General features: G+C 53.5%; 8 protein-coding genes across 8 annotated transcripts; 4 read left to right on the forward strand and 4 right to left on the reverse strand.

Annotated features, from left to right (window-relative positions):
- Window positions 1-1464: 1464 nt before the first annotated feature.
- Window positions 1465-2085, forward strand: RHO25_002770 (uncharacterized protein; the record flags this gene model as incomplete). The annotated part of the gene is made up of 2 exons (XM_023598325.2): window positions 1465-1730; window positions 1791-2085. The coding sequence occupies 2 exons, from the start codon at window positions 1465-1467 to the stop codon at window positions 2083-2085; spliced, it is 561 nt and encodes a 186-aa protein (XP_023455019.1).
- A 412-nt stretch (window positions 2086-2497) lies between these two features.
- On the reverse strand, window positions 2498-6514 carry RHO25_002771 (uncharacterized protein; the record flags this gene model as incomplete). Its single annotated transcript, XM_023598326.2, has 2 exons — window positions 2498-2748; window positions 2809-6514. The coding sequence occupies 2 exons, from the start codon at window positions 6512-6514 to the stop codon at window positions 2498-2500; spliced, it is 3957 nt and encodes a 1318-aa protein (XP_023455020.1).
- Window positions 6515-6714: 200 nt separating this feature from the next.
- On the forward strand, window positions 6715-8181 carry RHO25_002772 (uncharacterized protein; the record flags this gene model as incomplete). Its single annotated transcript, XM_023598327.2, has 2 exons — window positions 6715-7354; window positions 7472-8181. The coding sequence occupies 2 exons, from the start codon at window positions 6715-6717 to the stop codon at window positions 8179-8181; spliced, it is 1350 nt and encodes a 449-aa protein (XP_023455025.1).
- Window positions 8182-8933: 752 nt separating this feature from the next.
- RHO25_002773 (uncharacterized protein) lies at window positions 8934-10055 on the forward strand (the record flags this gene model as incomplete). Its single annotated transcript, XM_023598328.2, has 1 exon — window positions 8934-10055. One exon carries the CDS (start codon window positions 8934-8936, stop codon window positions 10053-10055), a length of 1122 nt encoding a protein of 373 aa, XP_023455026.2.
- A 465-nt stretch (window positions 10056-10520) lies between these two features.
- Window positions 10521-11191, reverse strand: RHO25_002774 (uncharacterized protein; the record flags this gene model as incomplete). Its single annotated transcript, XM_065602299.1, has 2 exons — window positions 10521-11034; window positions 11085-11191. 2 exons carry the CDS (start codon window positions 11189-11191, stop codon window positions 10521-10523), a joined length of 621 nt encoding a protein of 206 aa, XP_065458371.1.
- A 253-nt stretch (window positions 11192-11444) lies between these two features.
- Window positions 11445-14942, reverse strand: RHO25_002775 (uncharacterized protein; the record flags this gene model as incomplete). The annotated part of the gene is made up of 1 exon (XM_023598329.2): window positions 11445-14942. One exon carries the CDS (start codon window positions 14940-14942, stop codon window positions 11445-11447), a length of 3498 nt encoding a protein of 1165 aa, XP_023456205.1.
- Window positions 14943-15269: 327 nt separating this feature from the next.
- RHO25_002776 (uncharacterized protein) lies at window positions 15270-17247 on the forward strand (the record flags this gene model as incomplete). Its single annotated transcript, XM_023598330.2, has 3 exons — window positions 15270-15353; window positions 15411-15505; window positions 15558-17247. 3 exons carry the CDS (start codon window positions 15270-15272, stop codon window positions 17245-17247), a joined length of 1869 nt encoding a protein of 622 aa, XP_023456206.1.
- A 297-nt stretch (window positions 17248-17544) lies between these two features.
- Window positions 17545-19697, reverse strand: RHO25_002777 (uncharacterized protein; the record flags this gene model as incomplete). The annotated part of the gene is made up of 2 exons (XM_023598331.2): window positions 17545-19619; window positions 19673-19697. The coding sequence occupies 2 exons, from the start codon at window positions 19695-19697 to the stop codon at window positions 17545-17547; spliced, it is 2100 nt and encodes a 699-aa protein (XP_023456207.1).
- Between the last annotated feature and the right edge of the window lie 434 nt (window positions 19698-20131).

The following is a 20131-nucleotide window of genomic DNA, read 5'->3' on the forward strand; positions in this document are numbered from 1 at the left end:
AGCGCAGTTTTGCACAGCATATTTAGGGGAACTGTTTATGATACCACGCTTCTTTTTCCGCTCTCGTTTCATTTCTACGGTCTGTTGCTGACTATGAACTGAATTGCTCTAGACACGGCTAAAGCCTGAATTCCTCGCAGGTCTGGACGAGCCACAATCCGCTCCCTGTGCCACGGACGACGACGGCATCGACTTCATCGAGACCATCTCAAAGTGACCAACGCAACCGCAATCTCGGCCTCTCGAATACCAACACCGATATCTCTCTGCACCAATTTCCGCATACTTGCCAGTGTACCAACGCTGATGTGGGTGCAATCTCTCCATGACCAGGCAACCTGATCCCGGACTATGTCAAGACCTTGCATTCCAGGCGTCGTCTGTCTGTATGCAGGAACCGGACATGGATGAGCTCGATAAACACGCAGTGACAAGGATCGCTCCACGAACTTGACCAGGCTGTGAACTTTACTTGGACAACGCATGGGCAATATTCCGCGGATCTGGATCGAAGACGACTCGGATGGGATATTTGGGAAGCGCTTGAAGCGGATGGAGACCATTTTGGGCTCATGGAAGGCGAGGAGCAATTTGCTGAACGAGAAAGTTTGTTTGGCCGCGAGGCTGTCACGCAGATCATTCGGAGTGCTGGTGCGGGACTCATAGATTCCTGTTTCTCCTCGTTGGGGCAGAGAGCGAGGTAGAAGATGCAATGCCTTATTCACAACTCAGCGCAGGCTGATGATCTGTTCAAAGTCCATGTCGGCCATCCGTTTTTGCAGGAATATCCATTCGAAGATCTTCTGGCAGGATCTCTGGTACTGGAATCGCCCTCCAGTGAACCGTATCTCGGCTCCGAAAGGTATTTCAGAATTGGTCTCCAGCATGCAGAGCGAACGATGCCGATATGGTAACGCATGGACCTTAGACCGAGCTCACCTAAGAGACGACGATAGTATGCCACGCTCCGATGGTAACATCACTCGGGCAGACATTCCTGACCGGGCTCGACGAGTCGACACTTTTCAATCTCAGCAAGATGCAACTACAGGATGCAATACCACAACATCGCGACCACACGTGACGTTGGCCATCAATGTCCTCGCCCAGACTTGTGCCAAGTCAAAGTTGCGACTTGGTATGCCAAACATGCTCAGAATCTCAAGCGAATCCATTCGAGGGAGTCTGTGGCTCATGATCTGTCCAATTGTTGGCCGTGTCTATCCTCAAGACGGACATTCCAAAGGCAAAGGTTTCTTGGCTCGCGTGGCAGGCGATGCAGGGCATTCGAGCTGTAGACTCTTCTTAAGAAGCTGCCGGTAGGTCGCATCGACAAGAGGAGCGCTCAATCTCTCGCCAGGTGACTTACAAGTCATCGTTCTGCCCACTGAAACTCCTTTCTCGAACACTCCGCCGACAGACTACCATCAAGGACAGCAGCAACGAAAACCACAATCCGGCAAGATGGTCTCCTCTCGCCTCGCTCTCCTCTTCGCAACCACTTTGCTGGCCAGCAATGTAGCAGCACAAGAGACTTCCTCGACCTCATCTGCGGCTCCCAGCGCTTCCACGGGCGTTCCTACCGAAGTCACTTCCTGCCACAGCCATGCCGATGGCTACTACTGCTTCGAAGGCGAAACCGAGTGGAAGGTGACGACCGAGATCGCCAATGAGGACGACGCGCCGGAAGAATACACCGCTTGCACAGCTGGCGCCAACAGCGATACAATGTAAGTGCCCACAGAAATCCAGCAATTCGTCGTAATATGTCTGACTGACCTGCTTTCCAGCCAATGCAACGACGCCTCAGGCGCACAGCTTACACTCGCTCGCGAAGGTTCTGAAGCAGCAGAGGAGGACCACGATCACGACCACAGCGGCGAAGACCATGACCACGATCATGCTGAAGAAAGTGCTTCCGAGTCTGCACCTTCTGGATCTGCTTCCGCCACCACGACTCCATCAGCCTCTGGAGCGGCGGCTGAGACTACGCCATCGGAGACGACTGCTGGCAACGCAGGAAACGCAGTGATTCCTGCTGCCGGAATGTCGCTCGCCGCGCTTTTCGCGTACTTGCTTGTTTGAAAAGGAGCTGGAATGAGATAAGTCCATTCGCATGAGCATTCTCTTTCGCGAGACGACAGCCTAGAAAGAGCGAAATCGGCAGTAAGGTTATAGCAGAACAGAGCAACCCGATGCAGAATGCAACAAATCGGCAATGATGCCAGCAATTCTGTTCTCTAGTCCAGCCCTTGTCCATAGTGACTTAGAACTATCGGAATTGAAACATCACTCACCTTCACACTGGCTGGAGTAAGCCATCAGATGGGTCAAAATTGTAATTCGGGAATCCTACAAACTTCTTCCACCCACCATCATGTTCTGCAGTACTTGGGTATCTTATTGCGCACGAAATGCTGATCTGCCTCTTCTCGTCACAAAACAATGCCATGCTTGTTCAGTCCCCAGTCCGTATGCTTGCGGACCGTACAATTGTTCATGCTCCTTCGGGGATCACGCATCGCTGACACCCTCCTTTCACCACATTCCCAATGATGTGAGCGTGCGCGACCTTTGCTCCAACACTTCTCCCGCTGTATCCCGAGTCCTGCCCTTCTTCTGCGGCGCGGTGCATCTCATCCAGCAAGTCTTCTGCTTCACGCGTTGCGTGCGTATCGGGATTCGCGTCCAGAAGACAGGATAAGTGGTAGACATGCCCGCAAGCGAAGCCGATGAGAGTTTCCTTTTCTGTTGCATAAGTCAGTGAATTGTCGCTGATTCGTGCTGGGCGGTGGATGCAATACTTACCGTCTTCGTGGAAAACCTCATCACAGCCGACGCAGTGTCCCGGCCTTGCAGGTCTTTGGGCGACTTCGCTCTTGGCATCGGTCTTGCTCAGTCGTTTTGGTACAGGTAGTTCCTCGCCATCCGGCACCTGCGTAGGAGGATCGATGACGGCAAGATTCACTTCGGTAGAAGTCTCATGCTTTACCTCAAACCGCACGCCCTTCTTACGGCCCGCACGAAGCGTGTCCATACCCATGCCTACCTCACCTCTCAGCACTCTAGCTACGCCCTCTGAGATGGACAGCTGAATCTCAAATTCGCGGACGAGGCGCTGAATGCCGCTCTTCAAGCCTTCAATTTCAAGGCCCTCGGGTATGCGTCGCACCACGTCTATTGGATTGAATGCTGCCGCGGCGCCGACTTCTTCTAGGAGACCACGTATAAACGAAGGTTTGTCCATGCTGTAGTCCAGCAGGTCGTTCCACAGATCTGGATGCTCTTTCGCAAAAGCAATGGCTTGCGAGACATCGCCCAGCTCGCCAATGATCAAAAACAAAGCACGCTTGGTTTGTCCCGTCTTGCTGAGAATATGTACCAGCTCCGGAATATAGTGCCGTTTCTCACATATCTCAGCTGCTTTGTCGAAGCTGTAGACTTCGGATGACTTCAAGAATGTGAGCAACAGATCACGATCATACTCAGCGAAGAGGCGAATAGCCAGGTCGGCATGATCATTGACCAGCATGTGTCCCTCGTCTATACGGCGATCGAATTTTCGTCGAGGAGCAGCATTTGCGCTGCTGCTTGGTGACGAAGCACCGTTCCAGAGTGCGCGGAAATAGAAGAACAGGAATGGCTGGAACTTGTCGCCTTTACTTTGCAACTGAGCAACGACTTCAGGCGTAGGTATCGTCCCGCGGTACGCCTCTTCCACAAGCAATTGCACTGCCTCGGTGCTGGCCTCCTCCAGTTCGGATAAGGTTGCTGATCGCATCTGTTCTCTGCTAACACGAAGCATCAGGAGTCCTGGGATATCATCTGCGACAGAATCCAGCAGTTTTTCTTCTCTCATCAAGCTGAATGCCTTCTCCGCATCTTGAAGCGCGATATAACATCTCAAAGCGTCTACAGCTCGGTTGTCGGCAAGATACAGACGGGCGAGCGCATCCATCAGGGCTCGCCAGTCTCGGCCCTTCTCCCCATCTTCTGTAGTATCTTTGGTCACTTCGCCACTGTCCAAGCGATCCTCGATGGCACTGATGACGCTCTGAACGTCGAAGAGCTCCGGATCCCACTTGTCCAACAGATCTGTTAAACGAGAGACATCCTTGACAATGTAGTGACCTAAAATCACCTCGTACACCAGGCTCGGTAGCGGAGGTTGCAGCGTCGTTGATGGAATGTATGGCGTTATCTCGTCGAATTTGCTGGACTGAGCAAAAGTCCACACCCAGTGCTCCCATCGACTGCTAGTTCCCAGCACCTTGCCGGCAACCTCTCCCGCGCGCCGCCAATCTCCAGTTGATACCAATTGTTGCAGCCAGAGATCGCCTATACGCCTCTTTTCTCGCTGTGGAGCAGCGTTGTGAGCACGCAGAGCATTAGCAGGATTTGTGGCCTGCGAGCTGGAATCAGATCCGAAAAAGTCGGCGAGACTCTGATTTGTCCCGGTTTTGTTGGGGGAAGTGGGAGTCGATGAGACGGACTGTAGGTCGGCTGTGGATGCATCGACAGCCTCCGGATGTTCGTCAATCAGCTTCCAGGCATCTTCGTAGTGCTCGTGCTCGAGGAGCCATTCAAGATGATCAGAGAGTTCGCGCTTCACAGCTAGCACGCAATCAAAAGGGGAGTGAATAAACAGCTTCAGGCCAGGTTCCAGTGAGTATGGATGAGCGTCCACGTTGCGAGTGAGTACCGGGGTCGAGGTGACATCCATTCCAGAGCCCTGACGCCCAGTAGACGCAAAAGACATTGCTCTGCCGTTCGCATCTCGATCTCCACTGCTGCCACTGAAGACACTCGCGCTCGATGAGAAGATCCTCGTGGCATAGCCACCACTTGTGACTGCGACATCGCGAGTAACATTCCAGAGCTCGCCAAGCTTTCCTCTTTCTTCTTTCGCACTTTTTTCGGGCAATGGGGGAGGCATGTAAAGCGTTCCCAGGTGATAGTCCTGCGACGAAAGAGTCTCGTATCGTGATACAGCCAACTCGTCGAGCTCGACCTCTTCACCATCAGCCACATTGACAAGTCGAAGATGTGGTGCCAGACTAGTATGTCGATGCTGACGGCCTGTTTTCGTAGGGGTGCTGGACTTGTCCTCGGAGAGAGGTGCTTGCATGATGGGCTTGTCATCGTCGTCTCGCGTTCGATATGCCAAGATCGCCAGGAGTGAGGGCGTGTACAGGCTGATACCCGAAATGATACAGTCTCGGAACTGCATCTTATGTATGATGTCTGCGCTGCCCACTTGCCTCTTTGCGTTGGGTGACGAGGGCACTGAGCTTCCTGACTGCACATGCAATACCCACGCGGTGTCTCCCCAGCCCACGACTAATCGCTCAAACTTCTTCTTGCCTTGTGTTGGACCATCTGTGTTGTTTGTGCCATTCGCGCCTTTCGAATGTGTCTCTCCACGACCAGTGGCTAGCTCGTCGCTCTCCAGACCCTGCTCATCAATCCACTCACATCGGCCTTTCCACACGCCAACCATGTCTTCCCACGTTTTGCGATTCGGTCTCGCCGCATGTGCTATACGCTTCCAGGCGTCTTCCCGATTCTCGCTACCAAGCTTGAGGTGACTTCGCATGATCTTGATGCCTTCTTCATTGACCCATACGACCCATTTCCCACTCAAGCTCCATTTGATATTGCTGATTGCTCCTTCGCCCGAGTGCAAGATGGTATCCGTGCCGTTGTTAGCCCCCAACCCAATTGCTCCAAGCCAACCCGTCGCCGCAGCTGCCGCACTGTTTGTATTGGCGTCTATGCTGACTCCAGCCCTCCCGCCAACGGTTAGTATGAGCTTCCCAGCTAAGCCGGCAGAAAGATAGGTCCGGTCGCTCTTGTATTCTGGCGAAAGAGCCACCGCATTCACGGGACGCGCGAAGTTGCGAAGCTGAACATCCTGAGGATCAACCAGCGACTGCACGCATACGTGCCCATCTTGGGAGGACGTAGCGATATATATTTGGTTGTTCGGTGTGTTCGGAACAGCGGCTTGCTGTGATCGCTGCTGTCCTCTCGGCAACGATGTGCTGGTGGCAGTTCGCGTAGGAGGGGCCAGCTTTTTGTCGGTGGGCAATGTGGCCTGTAGCAGTGAAGCGCTGCCGTCCTTGGACTGTACCAGTACTGGTGCAGGCGGCACCGGAGACACGGATACGCTGGTCACGCTGGCCGAATGCGCCTTGTAGGTGCGCAAGCTCTGTAGCGTAGGCACAGCGAGGACATGTACGCTGCCATTTGCTGTGCCCACGACCATCTTGTCGCCATACACGCCAAAGGCGGTGGTGAGATCGCCATTGCGGTACACGTTGGATAGGCTCGGGGTCAGCTTCGCGTACTTCAGCTTGGGCTCGTCGTCGTCGTCTTCGCCGTCGTCGTCGTCGTCGTCGTCCTCCTCCTCCTCCGCCTCGTTGTCCTCTCCGCCATCGTCATCAACCTGGAGGCCGGAGTGGTGCTGCTCCTCCGTCTCCTCCTCTTCCGTGCGTGGGGGCTGCGCAGACATGCTGCATCACCCATCGAGGCGAGTCGTTATCGCTTCATGTGGTCCGGAAGTGGGCACGTCGGTCTGGCCGTGAGTCGTGTTGTTGGTCATGTCGTCTGAGTCCGCGTTCGGCCAGCCGCGAGAGAGCTTGCAGCTGTGCCCGACGATCGTCATGCCGCCGTGTTTCGTCAACCTTCCTCACGCTGCGCAACTGCAGCCACATGGCATCAAACCGAGCAGCGACATTCATCGCCTTTCGCGCCGTGGTCAAACGATCGCTCACGACGCTTCCCGCCACGCGCAGCGCTCCCATCCGCCGCTTGCAAGCTCCGCAGCTGCACAGCACGTCGGCAGCTTGTGCTCGAAAGCTACCGCGGAATCACTTCACCTCCAACCGTGTTCTACGCCAGGAGCAGAATGCTGCCGTGTCGAACGAGCACAAGCAGCGGAAAGCTGCCAGTAAACGCGCCACGAACAATTCCCTGCGCAAGGTCGCCGTCGCTGCGCAGACCCAACGAAACGACTTGATCAAGGGCAGTGGCAAGACGCGACACGTCGACCCCGATGCAGACCTGAAAGAGGTGACTGCATACTGCGCGGCCGAGAAGTACAATCTCAGCAGAGCGCGCTGGGAGCTCGACCGGGAAGGCTACAAAGCGGATCCGTTCGGCACCAATTTGTTCCCTCAAGTCCTCCACGTGCAGACGCCGAACTATGAGCTCAAAGATGAAGCCAGCGGCGAGGACAAGCCGCAGGGTCCAGGAGATGTTTTTGTCTTTCCCTCAGGTTGCGTAGTGGCGTGGAATGTGCCTGACAAGTTGGCCAACAATATAATTGAGCGCTTCTTGCCAGCGGCGACAGGTAAGCACCCGGGTGTATTTTACTTGCATTCGATTCGTGCAACAGCCAAGGCTTCTTGCCTTCTGTGTCTACACTGATCACGAGCAGCTGAAGGATGAGCAACCTAACGTCTTGCAGAGAACACTGGACATCCAGAAAGGATGGAAGTCGAAGACATGGACTATGTAGAGGACCCGAACAGAGACACAAGTCGCATCGTAGGCGACACTATCATACTTGGTACCATGACGGACTCGGGCAATGACAAGGCTTCCGAAGTCGATACGGTTTTAGCCAAGATCGCCTTCTCCTCTGCGCTCGCTCGGTCTACGAAACTGGCAGTGCTGGAAAACGCACTATCGAATTACTTCGGCACCACGATGTCTATTCCATTAACATTAAGCTCTGGAAAACCACTGAAATATACTCAATCAGAAATCCTCCGCAAAACTGGCGAGCTACTCTTGATCCGAGCACAACTTAATCTCTACTCAGAGCTTACGGACAGCCTGCCGGACCTCTTTTGGGACAGCCCACATGAGCTCGGGCTGGAAGGCTACTACGATATGGTTGGCAAAGCACTCGATGTCGGAGTGCGTATCAAAGTACTCAACGAGAAGATGGACTACGCCTCTGAGATTGCTGCCGTGCTCCGCGAACGACTGAGCGAGAAGCACACGTCGATGTTGGAATGGACGATCATATGGCTCATTGTGATTGAAGTTGTGTTTGGTGTCATCCACCTGTGGTGGGACAGCGGTGAGTTGCAAGAGAAGAAAGAAGACCGCAAGGTCATGGAATTACTAGAGCAATATTTGGAAAGGGAATTGAACAAGAAGTCAACATGAGAGGAATTTCAAACGAGATCTAGATGAGGAACACCCCACTCTGTCCATATCACAAAAGAGAGACTCAACAAACAGAATAACACTGGCACAACAGCATCTATCTACGATCCAAGCGAGGCCGCCGAAAAGTCGTCCTAGCTGGACCTCGAGCGGCATTGTCGTTCAAGCAGTTGTCGTTGCGGCTCCGAATTCCATCAGAGGAACGAAATCAGTCCGAATCGTGCGGGCCGCTCGAGTGCAGCGCAACGCAGTGTAGAACCAAAGCACAGCGCCCTATCGCCACACGCCAGGTACTGGGTATGTAAATTAATTGCATACGGTGCCTGGTCTACAGATGCAGGAGACTGTCTGTCAAATTTGCAATCCAGAGGCCGCCCGTCGCCCTCTTTCGCTAAACACTTCAGACGCCAAACCCCAGCAGCTGTGCCGCAAGAGCGCAGTGGAGCTGCAGCCAAGACACGCCAGCCTTCTTGTTGGCAAAGATTATCTTGCGCTCCTGTCCTGTCGACGCACACCATGTTTATGGTGATAGAAACGTTCTAATTCCAGCTACGTGATGCTCGACAAGGGTAGCCGTGGCCCCTGAAGAATCGTTGCTGTGCCACATTGGAGGTCACGCTATGCCGAGTTGAGCGTCCTCGCAGCAGAGCGGTCGTATAAATACGTCGATGATTGCAATCAGGTCACAACAGGATCGAGGTGGACAAAACAGGAACCTTCCACGCGGATCCTGCCTGTCAGCATTCTTCTCGATGGCTTCTTCCGGACGCGCTCCGACGGCGCTCATGACTAGCGCGAGACCCAGCCTGCCAGAGGATAAGTCCCCCAAGGTTACCTCTGCACCATCACACGCGGTGGCGTTGCCCGTCCAGCATGTAGACAAGGCCAACGACGACTCCTCCGAAGCAGATAGCATCGTGGCTCGCAAAAGGCACGACCGCGACGATGAAGACCACATTGGATCATCAAAGAAGCAGAAGCAATCCGAGGAACTTCACCGAAACGCTCAGCCATCGACGAAAGCAGAAAACCAACAGAAGTGCGTCGCTGAGATAGTAGAAGCTTGGGGCGAGGACTATAAATCGTGGCCAACGCATCAATTTGCGCCCTTATGTGCTAGGAGCTCTAAGTCGAGCACTGAGGATGAAGACGATTTCAGGAAGAGGCCAACCAGATGGCATTTAAATCTGCTCAGGCCAGTAGTCGACCTTTCGAAGCTGACAGCGGAGAGAGAAGTCATCAAGAGGGCTTTGCAGCAAGCCATCGATGCACGACTGACGGAACCTAGCAGTTCCGCACCATCCAGTGCCATGACTGCCCAAGACATTCACTCCGCGATCACAAGTATCAAGATGGGCGCTTGGAAAGAGTGCAAGCTCGAGGAAACGATAGAACCAAGCTTGACCCAAAGCGCGACAGCATCTCCTCGGCCACGTAAAATAATCGTCCGTCTGCCGGCGCCCAGAGCAATCGGCGCCCTGACCACGACTTCCATCCGCGACAATTCCGAAACGACGAGTGTTTCTGACGAAGGACTCCAAGTCACACGAAACAGAATGCAAGTGCCTGATTATTTCCCTCAGCCACAGAGCCGAGAACATGATGAGATCCTAGAGCAGCTCTTCGGTCCCGCAGAAGACGCTGAGGACAGATTCATTTGCGAGAATGTCCGCCAGTACATCAGCTTCATGAAGAAGAAGAAGGTCCTTGGTCAAGAGAGGGCGGACGTATACCGCAAAGTGGCCGAAATCGACCGCAAGGCGAAGGAATTGAACCAAACTCGGAAAGAGATCCGGGGACTGGAAGAGTTCGAAAGAGGAGACAAAGATGATAGGCAAGGTTCGCTTTCACGTTTGGCGAGCGAGGAATTGTAGAGTACAGGGACTTCACGAATTTTACATTACGACTTTGACACCGGAAATGTAGACTATAGCACATAGAGGATGTAGAGGACCGAATTTTGAATTAGTGGCTATCCGCTCAAGGTTGGCTCGAGCATGCATCTACCTCTGGCAGTAATGTCTGCGGACTCGATGTTCAAGTCCACTGCTCTAATACCAATGCACATGGTTGACCAATGTCTCTACAAGGGATGCCTTCGGATCCAACGGCAGCATTTCGTTGCTAAACTTCTGGAGACAACCGTAAGCGCAAGAATCGTGCTGCGTGTGAACGAGAGAGTCGCAAGCAACGAGTTCTGGAGGATGTCTCCTGCTTGTAATCAGCCACTCGCCTCTCTTCAATTAGTCGTCTCTCCAATCAGTCATCTCTCCAATCCGTCATCTCTCCAATCTGTCATCTCTCTAATTAGTCATCTCTCCAACCAGCCATGTCCTCAATCAGTCATCCCTCCAAGCCGGGTCGATGTGGATCAGAGTCTGGCGGTTCGTCTCTAATGCTTTCTCGACCGTGTCCCAAGACACTTGATCCGTCAAGGCTCTGGCCGTGGAGAACATTGCCCCGATGGTGTAGAATGTGATTTCGTCTCTCATCAATAGATGAGTAGCATTGTGGCCCCAAATCATGCCGCAGGTAACTTCACGAAGAAAGTATCTCTTGATCCATGTCATCAGGTTGTTCCAGTTTGGTGTTGGTGACCAGGAGTTGAGGCAAAAAGTGGCCTGGACTCGAACTGACAAGCCTCGCTGTTTCATGGCGGTCAGGTGGCGGCACAGGGCGTACATCACTTGAGAGTCATAATCGGTGACCACGCTCTGGAAGATGTTCTCTTCGTAGTAGATTGCTGTCGCTTCTGCTGCAATCTGCTGGCAGACACCGAGAAGGCCTGATCGGGTATACCCGGTGTGGCTGACTAGCACATCGTGCTCCTCAACGAGAACGAGTCTGTAGATCCTGCGACATGTCAGCTTCGAGTCTGCATCTTGAAGACAGATTTGACGCACCTGTTTCTGAGCTCGCCGGGAAGACTGAAGAAAGGCGATGCATCCTGGCTTGAAGGTTTGAGGCTGCTCAGAGGAGGCTTCCGAGTCGGCGCGGTCGAGGACGCCATGCTGGCAGTCGGCAAGGTCGACTCGAGTGGTGGAGAACAGTGGTGATTGCGGCAGAAGTAATGGATTGCAGAGCGATGTTAGAAGTCATGTTGATTCGAGGCATGAAATGGAGCAAACAAAGAACATGAGTGGTGGCGCCAAGACTACGGCCATTCACTTGTGCGTGGTGACAAGTGACGGCTCAGGAGGCACCCCATACTATAGTGTATGACATGTGACTTGTCTTCATTGTCAGGGTCAAGTGCTGTTCATTTATTTCTGTACGACTTCAACCCTGTGCAGTAGGTCTCCAGCCAAAGTAGCTATCTCAGCCAGGATTGCGCTTTTGTTGATCGAGGCTTGTACATCCTCCTCTTCATCTTGCCCCTTGACTGGTGTCGTCGAGTAAGCGAGATTGACCTTCCACGCCCTCTTCGCAGTTACTGGACTCCAGAGCCCTGTGATAACATTCCGCTCGTGACCACCATAGAAGAACAGAATCGCAGACCCGTAGATGTTGTCAAGTTCCGCGATCAGTTCGCGCACGGGGTCAAAGCCAATCAGCGACGTGTCATCCAGAGATGACAGCTCGAAGTTCTTAAATTTGCCGCTTGATCGTTTCGCTTTTCCACCAGAGGCCACATCAGGAGACAGATGCAGCACGAAGTCGAAGTCCGTAAGGGGCGACGAGAACAGACTCGCAGGCTCCAGACCTAGCTGCCTTTCGGAAATTTCCGCGCACGCTGCTCTGGCAAGTGCCATCATACGTCCGGCTATGACTTTGAGCGGTCGTCCATCAGTCCATGTCGTGCCCTCCTGGTCAAGATTCGAGGCAGCGAAGAGTGCGACGCGGTTCATTGCAGGGTCCAGCTTCCGCCACGCCTCGAAATTGGTTCGAATGGCATTTATCCCTGCTTGCTTGAGCTCGCCAGAAGCAGAAAGATCTACAATAAGTGGTTCAGCGCGCCAGTCCCAGCGCGATAACCAGAAGATAGTGCGAAGAAACCCTGTTTGCACTGACGAGGGAATGCTCCAAGGGGCTGGTTGTGTGAAAGTGCGAATCACCAGGAGCTCAATGACTTCCTCCGAGATGTGATTAGATAACAGATGTGAAGCGAACCACTTCTTTGTCAATCGTATTGACCCTGATAGCGCTGGGAAGTGAGTGCATAGACGCACAATTGCTTGTGTATGAGCCGGAGCCTTTTCGTAGTCGCGTTTGTACTTTGCAAGGCCAATGGTGGCCAGTTCCCTTGTCTTCGGGTCCGCAGTCTTGTTCTTCATTTGTGCCTTGAGCAACGTCTGCTCACGATCATGATATATGCGCAAACGGAAAGTGGCATCATTGTCGTATGTGACATCAAGAAATCCCTGATTCAGCACGTCTCGCCCTTCATTCTCGAGGCCGACACGTGTTGTGATTGATTTCCCGCTGTCCTGAAGCATCTTGTCGATCATAAGAAGAAAAGCAAGTTTCGTGCGTTGGATGGCCGCAAGGTCGTCAGGCCATCGCCCAGACCCCTCGAACTGTATCGTGACGTCCGCCGGGATCGGTCGACCTTTGCCGTTCAGAGGTGCCCGAATTGAACTATAGCATAGCTGCGGGTTGGCAGGCATAATCTGCCGAATCGAAAGGGGAAGATCTGTAAGATCTCTGATGTCCTGCTCGAATCGCTTGTACCTTGAGACGATCGTGGCGAATGGTGTGATGTCGCTACCGCCTTTGACCAGCTTAGCGAACCCGTCACCGGATAGAAGTAGATCATCCGTCGTCACTGCTCCGAAGTGGTGGCCAAGCAGATAGCGAATGACTTGTTCCAGCACGGGTTGGCCGCTTTCTAGCGGCGAGGCCCACACAAGACTCTCGAGAATGCTGCCGTCTTTGAAGCGACGCAACTCAGCTTTCTCGCCCCAAAATTTACGAAAGGCAGCAGCCTCAGTCTTGTTCTCGGCAGAGGGTCCGTGGTCCACAGTGCGCTTGACACTATCCGAGTTCACCATCAGACCGACAGTGATGAGACTCTTTGATTGATCGTTCGGCTGCGTTGAGCCCAGGGGCCAAGGTCCAAGACTGTCAGATGTGATGCTCAGATGGTTCACGCGATCCCCAAGACCTTGCTTCAAAACGCCATACAGCTTCGCGATTTGAGACTGGCCCTCATGTGTAGGAGCTTTCCGCCCAGCGGACACTAGCCGCCGAGGAACTTGCACCACATAATCATAGCGATACAGCGGCCCGTGAACTCGAAGAATAAACGTAGTGTCGAAGCCATCGTGGAGCTGATCGCCGAGAGCAGCAAGGGTTGACTTTGCTTCGTACCGCAGAGTCCTGTATGACCATTCCCCAAGCTTGTACAGTAGATTGTGAGATCTCTCGACATCCCAAACTACTGGCTGGGAAGGCACTTGGACGGAATTCGAAGTACCACCGATCACGATAGGGTTGTTGACAAAGTTTTTCATCGCGATGAGCTGAAGTGTCGCCTTGAACAATTGATAACTGCTGTAGCCGTCGCTCAGCAGTGATTTGCCGCTGGGGCCTCCGCCCTGTAGGCAAAGTGCAAGCAGCGTTGTCCATTCAAAATTGCCAAACCCACCGGCATCTAGCGACGAGCCAAAGCCTCGTTGGCGCAGCCAAGTGCTGCCCAAAAGACAGGCGTCCTTGAAGCCTTCACATCTCTTCGAAGCGGAATGAATGAGCTTGAGATAAGCGGAGGTGAGCATGTCTGTCCGAAGTGAAGAATTGTAGAACGGCGTTGCGGAGGAGTCATTATTGGCGGCGTCGGCACTGCGTACACAGTTTTTCTGTGGCTGCAGTTTCCCGGCAATGAATTGAGATTGACCAACGCATGGGATGATATTCACAGTCCATTGCGCAGCAGCAGCTGATGTCTCAAGCGGTGTCACAGCTATGATCGGCTTCAGCGGATCGTTGTGATGAAGCTTGAAGCTAATCTGGTAGTCTGCTTTGTGGGCAGCCTGCAGTCCAGCAGCGATGCATGCCAAGTAGTACGCCCGCTTGTAGAAGTAACGATGGTTCAAGTAGTCTTTGTCTTCAAAGATGCTTGACGGCATGGCAACAACCATGTCGACCTCGACCATGTCTCGCAATCTGCTCGAGGTCTTCAACGCGAAACTGCCAACAACATTGACGTTCACAGGCTTCGCGTAGCTGAATTTGTACTTGGCATCCCTCGCCGGTCGAGGCTCCGGAAAAGGCACAGCGATTTTCTCCTTGAGCAGACCTCTCTCCGCTTCGTCGACTAAGTATGGACCTCGCGACGGGATCTGCTCGATTGTCTTCTTCAACTTGTGCAGAGTAGCTTCGGCAGCTGTCTCTCGTTGGCCATGCCTTGGTCTGATCTGTCCCAGCAGCTCGTCCACCTGCAGTTTGAAAACATTGCTCTTGAACGTTCCGCTAGCGAAAGCCGTTGCACCTACTTGGGCTTTGCTATCCGGCTTGCGCTTCGTGTCGCGTGCCGTGTTCAAGGGCTTCGGTGTGGTGGCCGAAGTTGTTCGTTCGTCAGGTCGCCGCTCATCGTCGTCGCCATCGGTCATTTCTTCGTCCTCGTCGTCATCATCTTCGTCGTCTTCAGCGCCCTCGACGGCGTCTACGAATTCGTCGTGAGAGCTGCTGCCGTTCGCTTCAGAGTCCTGCTTTCCAGTGTTATCCGCGCCTTCGCCGAACGAGGCGAATGATGCACCGTCATCGCTCTCCTCACTCGACGAGACGTGCTCGACTTTCCGTCTCTTGAGTGCTGGAGGAGCCATGGAGTGTATGCCAGAGCCGCTTCGCATCGCAGACCAGAGCTTCGAACTTTTTGACTCGGAACGCGTTTTTCCGATCCGAAGTCTGCTAGCGCGCTTTCCACCCGTTCACTCGGGACGACCGGCGAAGGTAGCCGATATGCACGAGCAAGATCTTTCTTGTGACTCTGGGCATGCCGAGATCGCTTTCCGACCATTGCGTAACTCATTCATCCAACACTCTTCTTGTTTGCTGGACACTGGCATTGAATTGTTTGCTACTGACTCTCACGCATAGAAATTGCACAGTCTTTTAATCACTTGGAGAGCTTTGAGTTTCGATCAGCAGACATGGCAGCAGCAGCCATTGGATCGACAGTGGCGTTGCCGTTCAATGACAACTTGGGCAACACTATTCCTCCAGACACGCCGCATGTAAGCTTTCGTGTGGTGTGACTTCTCTCCACGTACCCACGCTTACCTTGGCACTAGGCTGTGAGCGTGTCGCTTCCAACATGGAAGTCCAATGTCGGATATGAGGAAGGCGAAGCATGGGTCGTCGATAAGATGCAGTGTGGTTATCCACGGTATGTCGATCTGGATGTTCCTGCTTTGATCGAAGGACTAAAAGCAAAGCAGCTTCTTCATACACAAGTCGATCCAGAAGTTTGCACGAAGTATTGTAGCTGCACATGGCGATGTCGATACGGAATACGCGATGCTGATGCCCTCGACACGATGTGCCATTCGCTGCAAGGACTTTATCAAACGTCAGTCACCAGGTGCGGACTGCTCGACGATTCGTAGCGTCGACTTTGTGCCCACACCAGAACATGTAGCTGCACACACGACCAAGATCCTGCCACGAGTCTCTGCTGTGATCTATCCTCAGACCTTGTGGCCGGCAGCAAAGGCCTTTTGGCAACACAGTGGCGAGGGCATTTCCAGCCGACGAGCTGAGTTTTGCCAACGAGCTTTTGATGAAGGCTATCTCGTCGATCAGTCTTCCCTCACGCGGCAACCACAACGCATGTCCAAAGGTCCCAGGCGATACCAGCAGAACACGTCTGTTGATCTTGGAAACCCTACGAATGGCCAGACTACGCCACCAAAGACGCCCCCGAGGTCCAATGGTGACACCGCCCACACAAATGGTGAAGACATCTCCAACTCAGCAGAATTTGTCGAGACGAGATTTGGTCGAAATTTGAGCAACGAACTCGCAGCACAAGCCAAACTCGCCATCCGCAAGCGCATCGCAGGATCACTCATAGCAGACGTGGAACTGCACGAAGCTCTTGAGAGATCTCCGAATCAAGCGACAGAAAGAACACGCGATGTGCCGGGCTTCTCGGTTGATGATGTCTACCTCTTCGGAACAGGCATGAATGCTATATTTACGGCCCACCGTTCCCTTCTCCTAGCTCGTGGACCAGCGAAAAGCATCATGTTCGGGTTTCCTTACGTCGATACCCTCAAAGTGCTAGAAAAGTTCGGACCTGGAGCACAATTTTACGGCCACGCGGATGCGAACGATCTGGACGACCTCCAACGACGTCTCGAGAACGGCGAGCGATTCCTTTCACTCTTCTGCGAATTTCCAGCAAATCCTCTCCTGAAGACGCCCGACCTCCTACGTCTGCGCTCCTTGGCAGACCAGTACGAATTTGCTATTGTCGTCGACGAAACGATCGGAAATTTCTTGAACGTCCACGTCCTCCCTCACGCCGATATTGTCGTCTCATCTCTCACAAAGGTCTTCTCAGGCGACAGCAACGTCATGGGCGGTGCCATGATCCTCAACCCCCGTTCAAAATGGTACAACGCCCTCAAAGCCGTCCTCGGAACAGAGTACGAAGACAATCAATTCGAAGAAGATTCCGTCTACCTCGAACGCAACAGCCGCGATTTCGTCGAACGCATTCGAAGAATTAACGTCAACGCCGAAGCCATCGCGGACGTCCTACGATCCTCCCAAAAAGTCAAACAAGTCAACTACCCCAAATACTCGCCTTCCAAGGCCAACTATGATGCATGTCGGTTACCAGACGGCGGATATGGAGGTTTGCTCAGCGCAACCTTCCACTCTGTCGAGGATGCCGCAGTATTCTACGATAATCTCAATACGCACAAAGGACCTTCGTTGGGGACAAACTTTACATTATCAAGCCCGTTCGTGCTGCTGGCGCATTATCTGGAACTGGATTGGGCGGCAAAATATGGCTGCGAAGTCAGTCTGGTGCGGTTTAGCGTGGGATTGGAAGATCCGGATCAATTGATCAAGGTCTTTCGCGCGGCGTTGGATGCTATACCGGAGAAGACATCGTGATGACGTAGATGTTGTATACTAGAAGATGAGATCAGTTCATTGATGGCTCTAATGCAATCGTATATGATGTTGTGTATATTCTCATGCTTCAATCCATGTGCTGTTGCAAAAAATATCAGAGACGAAATTTCAAAGCAGGCTAACGAGATGAGGAAGGTGCTGGGAGATCATTTGGTGTCTTTGGACTCTGATAGTTGTACATATTGCCACATACGGCATTCTCGAGGCGCTCATGATTTGCCGAAACTGTACGTGTTGTGGAGGAGAGACATGGCGATCAGATAGATGAGTCTAGCTCTAATCACCGTGGTAGCCCAAGGCGCCAAGTTCCTTCCTGACCTGCTCCTCAGTACCAATCTTCAGCACTTGAGTGCCCTCAAGTTTCTCGCCGCCAGCCTGTCGCATTTTCAAATCATCAATGGCGCGCAACTTTTTGAGAAGAGACCTAATCTTCTTCTCCTGCGGCGATCCAGCGGCGGGAGACGTGACCTCGACCTGAGGTGCTGGTGGCGCAGGCACAATCGTTCCATTTGCTGGCTTGGCTGGTGCTGCAGCCTGCGATGCACCCTTTGGCTGTTGTTTTTGCTGCTGAGGTGGAGCACCGTCACGTCGCCGAGATTGTGGCCGCGATCCCTTAGCTCCGGCATTCGATCGACTGCGCGAGCGTTGGGCACGGTCTGGCGAGGTGCCGTTAGCATGACCATCGCCGTTCTGCGTGGGAGCGAGTCCCGTAGCCTTAGCTTCAGCATCCTTCGCTTTCTTGGCTTCACGTTTCTTCTTGTTCTTCAAGGCGGCTTTGCTGAGGTTCTCGTCGCCATCTTGAACCAAGCTCACTCCACCTCCAGGTGCTGCACCAGGCGGCAATTGCTTCTGCTCGACAGGCTCAGCGCCGGGAACATGACGCACCCTGGGAGCGCGAGGTCCGAATGCGGTGGCAGGCTCCTTGCCAGACATCATTTCTCGTACAAAAGCTGCGCCACCCTCGTCTTCGCGCTTGAATGAAAGAGGCGTCGCAGTACCGCGAGCCCCTGGCGGACGGTAAGCTCCAGCAGGTTTCGAAGGTGTCTTGATCTTGCCCAAGAATTCGAGAGCTGAGGGATGTGGCGGACCGGCTTGGAGTGGATTGCCCAATGGATGCTGAGAAACAGGCTGTGGTCGCCAGACAACATGGTACAGCTCGTGGAAGTCCTCGTTGTACATAAGGGCGCCGCCCACGTGCCAGATACGAATCCCGTTGTCGACTCGCAGACGAGGGCTGGTTGTAGCGGTGAGAATGTGCTTTCCGTCGGGGCTCCACTCGCAAACAGAAGTGTTGCTGCCTTCGATAGTGCATACTTTCTCGTAGTTCTTCTCCAAATCATAGATATCCATCTGGCCCGCCAAGTTTCCAAAGCCGGCCACCAGCACGAAGCGGCCATGTGGAGAAAAGATGATGGTGTTCCGGGGCGCTAGGTTGAAACTGTGCTGCGCAACTGCTCGTTGATTGAAGATGGTGGTTTTGGCTGGCATGTAGCCGTAAACAACGCCGAACTCCTTCGAGTTGGGCGACCAAGTCACATCATGAATGGGTCCTTCTTTGTCCAAGGTAATGCGTGAATCGAACCCGCCGTTCGCGCTCAAGATGTACATGTTTGTCTCGCCATAATAGCTCTTGTTGGTCTTGTCCACCTCGGTCTGCGCAAGCACGATCAAGCTGGAGCCTTCTTGGTTCCACTTGAGCTGCACCTTATCGCCCTTGAAGAAAGTCTTCTGCGACACTGGAGATGCGAACTCCGGGACCTTGAAGACCTTGACGGCGGCTGGTTGGCCCTTGCGTTCAGGAATGAAGACAGCAACTGAATGTGTCTTGCCCTGAGTGATGGCAAAGTCACTGACGCCCTCCACGCGCAGCTTTTGCCATACCGTACCCAGATCTTTGCTCTCGTAGAATTGTACCTCGTTCGTGACCTGGCGCGCGCAAAATTGCTCGTCTGGACTGTACTGCAGATTCCAGCCAGTCTGACTCTTTTGCACGAACTGACCAACGACACTTCGCTCGCCGCCCGCGCCTGCGTTGTCATCAATTGTGCGCCAGACCTTCAGATTCTTGGTCGCATTGCCCTCTTCATCCTTGGAAGGACGCTGCCAGGTGATGATGAATGTGCCGAGGGGGGAGAAGCCGAGCTCGTACACATTCTCCGCTGGCAGAGTAGTGACGAGGTGTCCGGTCGACGCATCGGTGACGTTGACGTTTTCCGGCGAAGCAAAGGCGAAGAATCGGCCATCGGGGGAGTAGACGCAGCAGCGCAAGTTGCCCTCGGGGCGTGCGAAACCAGGAAGGTTGGCGTAGACTGGCGTGGCATCAAAGACGCCGACGGTCTTCGACGTGCGATCTGGGCAAAATTAGTCAATGTCCACGGCTGGCATGGCAACCAGAGGTACTCACAAGCAAGCTGAGTTGGTGCCGCCATGGCTCCTGATCCGCAGAATCGGATGTCTAGAAGGGTGTCGGGTAGTCGGCGGATGTAGCTCTAGATGGGCGCAAGCTCGTTGTCGTGCTTGGGAGGTCGAATCGGACAGCAGGGCTGAAATCGCTGGACTGAGAGAGATAGTGAAATCCACTCAGTGATGCAAGTGAGTTGGCAGCGAATACAGGCTGGCGAGCAGCAACAGCAAGACGAGCAACGGGGACGCGTTGGCCTTGGGGGAAGAAACAGAAAAGCGATGGAAGAGAGAGCGAAGCGAAAGTGTCGATGTGACGCGAGACTCCAAAAATATCTTGGCGGTGGTTGCTCGGCTGATCGCCACGGGCGGGACCCACACCCACTACCTTAAGGAACATTCGACAATAATCATTGTCAGGAACGCCATTATTCAACAACTCGCACGTGGGACGGATGATCAT

The sequence above is a fragment of the Cercospora beticola genome, chromosome 2, assembly GCF_033473495.1.
Source record: "Cercospora beticola chromosome 2, complete sequence".
In the NCBI taxonomy this organism is placed as follows: Eukaryota; Fungi; Ascomycota; class Dothideomycetes; order Mycosphaerellales; family Mycosphaerellaceae; genus Cercospora; species Cercospora beticola.